General features: G+C 32.4%; 1 protein-coding gene across 1 annotated transcript; it reads left to right on the top strand.

The window, feature by feature from the left end:
* Positions 1-1935: 1935 nt before the first annotated feature.
* On the top strand, positions 1936-10868 carry LOC130625310 (tafazzin-like). The gene is made up of 11 exons (XM_057440367.1): positions 1936-2626; positions 6191-6319; positions 6451-6499; positions 6657-6723; positions 7010-7028; positions 7177-7257; positions 7448-7483; positions 8664-8726; positions 10061-10113; positions 10189-10266; positions 10493-10868. Exons 1-11 carry the CDS (start codon positions 2416-2418, stop codon positions 10586-10588), a joined length of 882 nt encoding a protein of 293 aa, XP_057296350.1. The 5' UTR covers positions 1936-2415; the 3' UTR covers positions 10589-10868.
* Positions 10869-10940: the final 72 nt, after the last annotated feature.

Genomic DNA, 10940 nt, shown 5'->3' with positions numbered 1-10940 from the left:
TCGAAGTTCTATTTTTTAGGTCAATGGCATCGCAAAATCAGGCTTATATTACAAAACAAAAAGATCTATTTTGGCAAAATTAATGTTTTTTAAATAAGCATCGGCCTAGATTAGGTGCCTTAGGGGCGGGAAACTTAAAATCATGTTCCTTCGACTAAAAACCTGTGAGTCCCCTCTTTTCCGTATATAACCTTGCGAAAAAGCCGAAGTGGAAACAAAAACGAAAAAAAGACGATTTTAAACAATTTGCAGTCATATATTAAATCTTTTTTAAGAACATAAAGCTGGAATTTACTCGAAAATAATTTACCTCATGCAGATTTTCCATAAGGAGGACGACTTTTGTTTTGTCAACTGGAAACATCAACATCAAACTCTTTTCCTCAATTACTATATCAATGTCCTTGAGAAAAAGTAGTAATAATTTATTTATCAATAGACAAAAAGTACATGATTTTATAGAAAAATGATTATATAAGTATTGTTGTGACTAAGTCTATTGAAAGGTGATCATCACAAAGCAAAATAGCTTAAATGAAAGTGGTGACCACCTAAGAAACAGGACATCACAAAAAGGACAAAATACAAGACAGGACTGGGACTAATACAAAACACAAAGGTAGGAGTTTATGTAGATAAGTCTAGTCAAATATGAATTTATCAAGAAGGCATGATGCAAAAAATATGGAGGCTGATACAGTTAAAAAATATAATAAAATTTAGTAGCTGTTTAAGAAATGCGGAAATAGGATAGGTTTGATCTCAGAGGTAGATTTACTAAGAAGTCGAAAAGGAAAAGATTTTTGTACCTCATTTCACAATTTTAAAGAGTGATATGTAATAGACTTTTCCCCAAATGATGTTGAAAAAACAAAAGGTAATTTTAAAAGCCCTTGTTGATCAGCACGAGTGTGTTGATCATGAGAAAAGTTAATGGAAAAAGTATCTTTGATAGTGTCAGGAAGGCTATTATGAGCTAAGTTGTGCAGAAAAATAACATTTTGCATAGAGATCATGTCGGGAAACTTGAGAAGCCCTAGATTGGAGTAGAGTGAGCTGAGTGTTGTGTAGGGAGTTCCAAAAGAAATGAGTCGGATAGCATGATTTTGGAGAATTTCAATACGATGTGTGATAACTTTTTTGACCCCAAACTTGTGAACAGTATGAAATACGTGAATAAAAGATGGCATAGTAAATCAGCAGGAGTATATTTTTGTGGACAAGGTGACGGATTTTGGCTAGAGCTCCATTAGCTTTCTTTGTATAATAATGGTACTATTAATTTGTGATTTCCAGCTTAGGTCAGAGTCTAGAATGATTCCAAGATATTTGACTTGATCACTGGGATAGATTTTTGTACCATTAACATTTAATTTAAAGTTGAAATGAAGTGGCTTAAAAGGACTTTTGAAAATAACATATTCAGTCTTTGTTTTGTTGAGAGAGATCTTATTGGCATTAAGCCAATGACATAGGAGTTTAAGATCTATATTTAAATGCTTGGCGAGTTGTTTAGTCGATTTACTGATGTGCAGCATGTTGGTGTCAAAAATAAGCAAAAAGGTGAACTAAAGAATAATTGATAGCAAAATGAAGATCATTTATGTACACTAAAAATAAAAGTGGACCAAGTACAGACCCCTGTGGTACACCATGATTGATAAATTTCTGAGAAGAGATAGAGTTATTGATACATAATTAAAAAAGACCTAATTAAAGAAAGTGGGATGCCACGAATACCATAGTGAGATAATTTTGTCAGTAAGATTTCATGATCAACTGTATCAAAAGCTTTTTGAAAATCAATAAATACACCGCAAGCAAAGAGACCATTGTCAAGAGCATCTATAATTTTTTGAGTGATGTTAATGAGTGCTTGGGAAGTGGAAAACCAAATTGATTATGGTAAATAGTTTTGTTGGAGGATAAAAATTTATATAAGCGATTGTAAATTAGTTTTTCAAAAACCTTATCAATGTTAGAAACTAGTGAAATGGGTCGATAGTTAGTGAGTTCCATATTGGAGCCTTTTTTATAAACCAGAATGACTTTAGTAGTTTTGATGGAAGATGGATATACACCAGTAGAAAAGGATAGATTTATTCACTTAGCTATAGGTACTGACAGCGTTTCCCTAGATGGGATAAGTACTTGATAAGTGTCTAGGATCTTCCAACAAATTTCCAATCCAATCTCTGCGTCCGAACCACAAAAGCCCTAAGGGCTAGGTTGACGCAAAAACTATGTAACTTATTTCTCGACCCCAGTGAATTAAACTGTCCCCGACACACAACCCTTTTAAATCAACAAATGGGTAAACACACGTACCGACATCGAGCTTACAATTTTTCAGGAGGCTGACTGCTGGCTAACTGGCTAGCTAGCTAACTTGCAAGAATTAGCTATAAGAATTAGATGTCTCATTTTTCACAGATTATTGAAAAGAATATAGGGCGCATTTTTATTGGAATACCAAAGTTATATTTTAGTCCGACTTACAAAAGGCATTTGTCAACCAACATACAAGCAGACAAACTACCATTCCCAGACGTGCTAGATGTATATTGGCACATACAGGCAGCATTTTTTATAAGTATTGTTGGTGGATGGGGCAGAACTTTGCTTGGTAAGAAGTCTGAACTATTATCATAACTATAGATTCTAGCTACAGGGTGTCTCTCAATAGAAAACACCTCAAAATTACAGGGCCTTATTGACAAGTGTGGCATTTGTTGAAAATACTTTATCTTGAAAAAGCCAGCATTCATTTTAAGAATTAAAATCCACGGTTTTTGATTGTAGCAAACAATGTTCTATCTTTTTATTCAAAAAGTTGCCTGAAACCTAACCCTACACATACAGGCGTTTTCAATGAGTTGGCACCCTCTTGTTAGATTCTTCAGGTCAAAAAGGCTTTTAACCAAAAAGATTGTTCCATTTTTTTGAAAAAACAAAGAAAGACTTTCAAACAAACCAACAATATGTGAAATAAAAATTTAGGTGGCTTTATGTTCTGTTTTACTCCAAAAGGTGATGTAATCCCTGGGTGCTTGATGTATGGGATCTTTCTCATCACGAAAATCCTCCGAAAACGCCTGCACTTTTTACGGCGTATGCAGCTTATCCGCACCCTCGTAAGTTGATGAGAACATTCAACAGTGTCATCATAACTGCCTTCGTACTTTGGTGTGACAACTGCAAAAATAAATTCTTTCATGACTTTTATCTAGTTTTTTTTAAGAATAAGGTGTTACGAACATCAACCAATTAACTTTTTGCCATAATGTTAAGCTCTTGTAATACATCTTTCTTAGAATGCAGTACAACAACATTTAACGTTTACAGGGTGTTTAGTTTTTTAAAACTAAATATGATGACTTATATTCTTTATATGACCATGTGATCAACATTTTCAGCAAAATACACGTACTTACTAAAAGCAGTAACTACTTAAACCAGCTGAAACCAGCTAAAACCATCCACTTAAAACGTGCTTGCCAGGAGCATAATTTTTCTTACCACCAGCAAAATTGGAATAGTTAGGTGGGAAAAATTACGCTGGGTCTTAGATTTTTTGCGTTAAAATTCTGAACGCGCTTTTTAATTGATTAATTATATTATTATTTGCCTTGGTCAATATCAGGAAATCTTTTGTTTTGGGCCAGAATGACTTCAATCACCCTAGGAAATATAATTACTAGTATTATTAAGAGAGTAAAATTACCACTCCGACTTTGTGCTCAATTGTTAATTGCAATCCGGGGTTTCCTATGAGGTGGATTTGAATATTAGGAATTTGCTCTGACATATGTTTGCGTCTAAGCTTTCATGTGAGAGAAAATGAAATTGATATGCTCGGAGAAAGCTTAGCTAACCAGAAAGAGAAAATACCTGAAATCATCTTAACCCTATTCAACTTAATTCCAACCCTCCACCGGGGGATAATAACACAATTGGATAATTAATACTGTTGAAAACATTATTGTGGAACTTTTATGTACATAAATAATGTAAAAATAATATAATAGAAATTTGTAAATATATATATATATAAAAACAAATAAAGTGGTCCAAAGGGTTAGAACATTTTAAGAACATTTAAACTTCAAAAAATGACATAAAGGGTAGAAATTTAAGGACAATTAAAATATATTACATATAGTATATATTCTCTAAAAAAATAAAAGCTTTAATTCCATTTCTTTGAAATTGATCTAGAAAATTTTGGACATTTTATAGTAAATAAAATTGAACTTCTGAACAAGTTCATTAATATTTCAGTATTTAGGCGTTACTCTTACTCTTGGTGATGGTGGATATTTTGATAAAGGCTGATCTAAAAAGAAACCATTCAAAAAATAAGGAAAAAAAATACAATTGTAGCACAAACTGAGTTTCACATGCTGGTAGCTATAAGTCTAACTATTCTATAGCTAGCTTGGTGACTAGACAAAGACATGTGCAGATCAGCTAAAGAACACAACACCAGCCAGCTAATCGAAATACAAAATTTCTTACCTTATATCAAGTATACTATAATATAAACTACTCTGGAATTCCAACCAGCAAGCCAGCAAGCCAACCCTAAAAGAAAAACCCAACAAGCACAGCCAAAAGACGATCTCCGTACAACTAGAATTCAAAATGCTTTTGGTCATAGTCCAAAGCTTTGGCCAAGGAACATAGAATACTAGAAGGTCGTGAAGATCAGATTATTTGCAATCTGTATTCTTATTAGTTGTAAACCAAACGAAGCTTTCCTGTTGGCTTTTCAGTTAAAAAAAATCAACAAAAATAAAATAAAATAACAATGGTAGGGTCTGCGCAAATATTATAGCCTAAAGCCAAAATATCACAACCCAGTGCGTCCAGCCTAGCTGCACTGTCTCTCTCTGTATCCTTCAAGGTGATTTTAAAGATTCCACCTCACATAGTGGTTGGCGGAAATCAACATAAATTGAAAAACTGAGTCGAAATACAGGAGAACACTACTCTGGACCTGTTGGGTGGCTCCTAACGCCCTTTTAATCCTCAATTGTTTTTTATCTACCTTATACCAGATAAAAAAACCCGGAAATCTGCCCCTGGTGGACTTCCTGTCTGGCAAACTTATACAATCTGCTGCTAATTCAATAAATAAATATAAAAACAGTAGATTTTTTACCAACAAATAGCCATGTAAAATAGTATGTTCCTTTATTCAAATTAATTTGTGCTGGATCTCCATCTCCTTTTTGTATAACATCTCCAATGCTACAAATTATATATATTATATCACCCTATTACTTTGAGGTCAAGCTATTATCTTCATTTTGTACTGGTTATGTAATGCAAACACCATTAAGTTAGACTCATATTCAAAGACATCAGACAGCACTTTTTTGTTGTTGTTGTTAAAAATATAAATAGAACCTACCAAAAAGCAATATTAAATAGTTACAACAAATTGATAGTTAGAAAAAGTTCCAGCAAATTAAATTGTGCTTTTGCTAATTCCATTTGCCTACTTTGTCTGCTTAAAAAAATGTGACTAAAAATACATAGTATTCGTAGAACTTTCAGCAAGATCTCTAATGCATGATGAGTCTCCCTAATTTTCTAATGTTACCTTATTGTCAAATTTACATGATTTTTTCTGTTAGGTTTTGACAGGCAGAAATATAAATTTAGTTATATTTAGGAATAAACAAAGAAAAAAAACTGGCTGCAAACTAAAACAATACAAAAATGCTCTTTCAAAGCTAAATTAAATAACCTAAGTAAAGTAGGTAATCTAAGAAGCAATAGTTTACTCTGGAATATAAAGCAACTCCACTCTTTTTACAACAACCCCCTATTTTGCTCAACCCCACCCTTTTAAAAAAGAAATTTTTAGCCCCCCTTTTTTGAAATTTTTTAAAAAGACCACCCCTGCTTTGTAAAAGAGGTTCTAACTATGATGAATACTAACCTGCTTCAGCTTCATAAATTTCTCACCCCTCCAAGTCTTCTTAGCAAGGGCAAATTTGAAATAATCTAACCCCCGATTAGTATTTGGGAGAGTTTACACTATACCTTGCTGGCAACATCAACAATTATGGCTATAAAAATATCATTCTCAATTCTTTAAAAAAAAATGTTTCCTCAAAAAATTATTTTATGTTGTTTTACACATATTTTTATGTATATCTTGAATTGTTTTGATATTTAGGCATTGGAAACAAGGTCAAAGTATATAACCATGACAGATTGTTGCATTTTATCAATAACCGTCCAGTGGGAACCCCATTAATCACTGTTTGTAATCATACTTCAATGTTGGATGATCCTGCTTTGATAGGTAGATTGATTAATACATATTTACAACTTTATCAATTTAGCATATAGCCTAAAATATTTGAGCTACCTGGACAAAGGTATTGTTTTTCTGGTTGCATTAAAAAAAATTCTTATTTTCAATTCGTTCTTTAGCTACTCTAGCCAACTGGAGAGTGCTGTTTAATTCTAAAAAGATGAGATGGTATGTGTTTTTGTTAAGCAGTGCTTCCTCTTTTTTTTAACTACGCAGGTGTTAAAAGTAATCGTAGCCTCAAGTTAAGAAACACTGTCTTATTTTATACTATGTTTATGTTAAAATTTTATAAAAAGGAGATATAATGTCTTTTTTTTGTTTTTAGGTCCCTGGCAGCTAAAGAAATATGTTTCTCCAATAGATTTTTTACATATTTTTGCAGTCATGGAAAGGTTTTATTACTTTCTTCTTATTTAGATAAGGACTTTTGCTAAATTACTCACTGATTTTCGAATTTGCAAAGTTTCTATCATTTGTAGAAAAAAGGTCTTAAAATTTACTTCTTCTGTCACTAAAACTTCCTTTCTTTTTTGTTTTGCAAAATTTTAATTTTTTTTGCAAATTTTACTTTTTGTATTATTACTACGTTATCATAAAAAGTGAAATTTAAGACATTTATTTCCACTTCGTAACAGGAGACAAATTTATTTTTTGGTGAAAATATATTTCTTGTTTTAGGTTATACCAGTGGTACGGGGTAAGTTGTTGCTTAACATATTTTAAAACCATCCCTACCCCTACCTATTTTTCTTAACATTTTATCAAATTATACACATCGGAAGTCAGGCTGAATTTAAACTATGGGCAATGTACACTACTTTGGTAAGTAGTCCATTGTATTTCAGGTGCCGGTGTGTATCAAGCAGCTGTCGATTTTACAATAAAAAGGTTAAATGCTGGTGATTGGGTCCATGTTTTTCCAGAAGGTATACAGCTTTCTTTTTGTTTTACTGTTGTTCTCACAGGCTTACACCACTCCCATTATCTTTCCTCCAATTTGTTTAGAATATGTTCTTGGATTTTTTGTTGTGGTATATCTGTTGAGTTTAGCGTAATATTTCTTTAATTATTTTTTTCTATTTTTTAACATCTACTGATAACTTTTCTGTGTTTTAGGAAAAGTAACTTTGGAACCGATTAGACTGAAATGGGGTAAATAATTTTTTTTTCTGTTTTTTGTTTAGTGGCAACTGTGATGTACCTTCCCTCGATCAAGTGCCAAGTTTTAAGAATCACAATTTAAATCTTAAGCTTCAGGCTTTGCATTTAACATACATGTTTTTTTATAAGCATATTTATTAAGGTCGGGAAATCTTTTGCATATTCTAAGCTAACCCAGCCTTGGTAAATCTTTCTGACGTGTGTTTTTCTTGTGTTATCGGTATTTTAATTAGACACTAGACTTAATTAACAGCACTATATTCTTTAATATTTCCTTGCAACAAAACTAAAGGTGTACTCATACCTTCAGTTGTTCCTTTAAAAGTTAAAACGAATCGTTTTATTTTGTACTTTGTTTCTGCAATCAGCATATATATCAGCATACTTTAGGCCTGTTTTTTGCATAGGTATATCTCAGCCTGATTTTGAATTTTCACTATTTTAATTGGATAAATTTTGGCGAGTATTTAATTTGGCAAATAACCAAAATGGAATATTTATCAGGGATTTAATTTGACGAATAATAAATTGGGCGAGGATTTAATTGGGCAAATACAAAAAATGTTAATTTTGGTAGGGATTTATTTTGGCGAATGACACAAAGAAATGAATTTTTATGTTTAAAATGTTTTATAAGAAATAAGATTAAACACATAAACACAAGATTTACCTGTAACAATCCTCTTTATAACTTGTATTAAAAAACTTGTTGTAAATATAAAAAAAGTTCGTTTATTTTTGGGAAAAAAACTTTGAATTAAAAAAAACTTATTTTTTTCAAATTTGGCAAGGATTTAATTTTAATATAACGTACTGCTCAGTAAGTATGTTAAATTTGGCGAGTATTTAATTTGGCGAAATGTCAGTTATTAAAATTTTGGCAGGTATTTAATTTGACCAATTACGACAAATTTAATCCTCACCAAACTTTATCCACTTAAGATATTTTGGCAGCATTAGAAACCTTAATTTGTGTCTTCTCAGATGTCAAACTAAATAAAGAGTCACACCAACTTGTTTATTTTTAGTGTGATTTTTTTTGAGGATTTTAAATTATAATTGAATAGTACAAATTGAAACCGAATCCTGCAGCGTGAAAAACAGATGGAAAAGTGTGTTGATACAATATGCCATTGAAATGTAATGTTTATTTGTTGTCTGTAATGTTTAGGTGTAGGTCGTATGATTTCTGAGTGCACCAAACCTCCCATTGTGTTACCGTTTTACCATACAGGTAAGCATATAAACTTTTTTAATTAAAGTTCTGCGTACTGGATTCAAACTTATGCAACCAAACTGGCAAAATATCCTTGAACCTAGAATGTTACAGAATAACAAGAGAAATTTAGTTAGTTCAATGGACAGGTTGCCAATTACGGAATTTAACCAGTTTATCAGTACTTGTAATCTGACCTTCAGCCAAGTGACTTCTTGCTATTTTGTTAGGCGACTGCTAAGTCAGTTTTTCTTGAATTAAAAGAGAAACAAGAAGCCCTGGGGGCTCTAAGAATTTCCGCGCGCTACCAAAATATTTGATGAAAACCTGCTAATTCGTTGTGTTATTGTGCCAAACATTCGAAGGGGTTCGGTGCATGAACCTCTGAAGATAAAGCACACCACTGACATTATATCTTACAACAAACGCAAACAAATCGAAACGTGTCATTAAACTCACATTTTAAAAGAAATTGCTAACAAAAAATACAGCCTATCATTCATGGTTGAAAGTCTTGCGATTGAAACGTTTATGGTCCTAAACGGCATTAGTTGACAAAAAATCAAAATTTTGATGTGACCATCATTTTCAGCATACTTTTTTTATTAACTGTGTCAATTTTTGTCGAAAATAAAGCAGTTTTAATTTTTGGATAAATTTTGGCCTGAAATGATATTTAGGTGACAAAAAATCAAAATTTTGATGTCACCATTATGTTCAGCATACTTTATTTGTTAACTGTGCCAGATTTAGCCGAAAATAAAGTGGTTTTAATTTTTGGACTAATTTTGGCCTAAAATAGCATTTAGGTGACAAAAATCTAAATTTTGATGTCACCATTATGTTCAGCATACTTTTTTTGTTAACTTTGCCAATTTTTGTTGAAAATAAAGTAGTTTTAATTTTTGGACCAATTTTGGCCTAAAATGACATTTAGGTGACAAAAATCAAAATTATTATGTCATCATTATGTTCAGCATACTCTTTTTGTTAACTGTGCCAAATTTTGTCGAAAACAAATACCAATTTTGGCCTGAAACGTCAATACGAGACTTCCCAGTAGTTAAGGAGCTTGGGTACGAAGTTTACATCTGTGACTGAGCAAAGTGAAATCCCATGGTCGATTTTTTCTCAAAAAATACTCCGAAAGAAAAAAACGACGGTTTTAAAGAATTTCCTACGCCTTCGGGCGCGGAAATTCAACAAGAACAAGTGGCAAAGTTGCCTGTCCCCTTACAGCCCATTCCCTTAATTTTCACCCACTCATTTCCCACCCACAATTGACTTAATGAATGCTCACCCCATCCTGATTTATAATTTAATCAGCTTAAAACCAGTGTAACTTCGTTTAGGGATGAATGATTTTTTACCAACAAGCAAACCATACATACCAAGATTTGGAAAGGTAATGTCTGTGTATTTTGTATTTCATTGCCTCTGTTCTCCACATCTTTATAAAACTTCTTACAAAATATTCTAGGATATTACTGTTTGCATTGGGGAACCAATCAATTACACAAACATTCTCAAACGATGCCAACAGCAAGATTGTAGCCAGGTATGTTCTGTTATTCTTAATTTAACGTGATCCTTTATGGCACAGACTGTTCTAGTATGGAAGCGAGGGAATTCCTTTCCTCCATAACCTCTGACTAAGTGAAATCCTTCCTGAATTAGAATAATATTTGTAGGATATCATATTGAATGCTATGCACGTTTATTTGTGCGTGTTATTAGACTGTACCATCACCAGGATTTTTTAAATATATCTTTTTTCACTCTAGATGGAATTGAGGAAATCGTTAACAGACTTAGTGGAACAATCGTTCGCAAAACTGAAATTACAAACAGAAGCGCTCCACCGTTGTGAGCCAAGCTAATAAAATGTACCAAGTTCGCCCTTACTTATGCTTATACCTAGGCTTTATTTTTCAAGTTTATACAGTGGAACTCATAAATATTTATGTAACCCCCAGATATAAAAATCGACGCCCTTAAAGCTGGCGTCAAGTATGTACTCCCTCACTTGTTACAGAATAGCTTTTTATGGTTTATATTTTTTTGAAATTAGGTAAAATTAATATAATATTAATGTAATAGGAATGTTTTTTCAAGGTTTTTAGAAAATAAAAAAAGTTGAAAAAAATCAAGACTACTTACTTCACGTTTGTATTAACCCTGCGCTCGTTTTTGAAAGTAACTTTTTTAAAGGGGGAAGTGGGCAATCAATAA

This window comes from Hydractinia symbiolongicarpus, chromosome 14 (assembly GCF_029227915.1).
Source record: "Hydractinia symbiolongicarpus strain clone_291-10 chromosome 14, HSymV2.1, whole genome shotgun sequence".
Lineage (NCBI taxonomy): Eukaryota > Metazoa > Cnidaria > Hydrozoa > Anthoathecata > Hydractiniidae > Hydractinia > Hydractinia symbiolongicarpus.
This window is presented reverse-complemented; position numbering and strand designations above follow the sequence as displayed.

What these genes read in the sequence shown, in the direction of transcription:
- LOC130625310 (XM_057440367.1), top strand. Translation starts at nt 2,416, where the DNA reads ATGTCTCATTTTTCACAGATTATTGAAAAGAATATAGGGCGCATTTTT. An exon ending in ACCGATTAGACTGAAATGGG is followed by an intron (nt 7,484 to 8,663) that starts GTAAATAATTTT and finishes TGTAATGTTTAG; the next exon opens with GTGTAGGTCGTATGATTTCT. An exon ending in AACAGCAAGATTGTAGCCAG is followed by an intron (nt 10,267 to 10,492) that starts GTATGTTCTGTT and finishes TTTTCACTCTAG; the next exon opens with ATGGAATTGAGGAAATCGTT.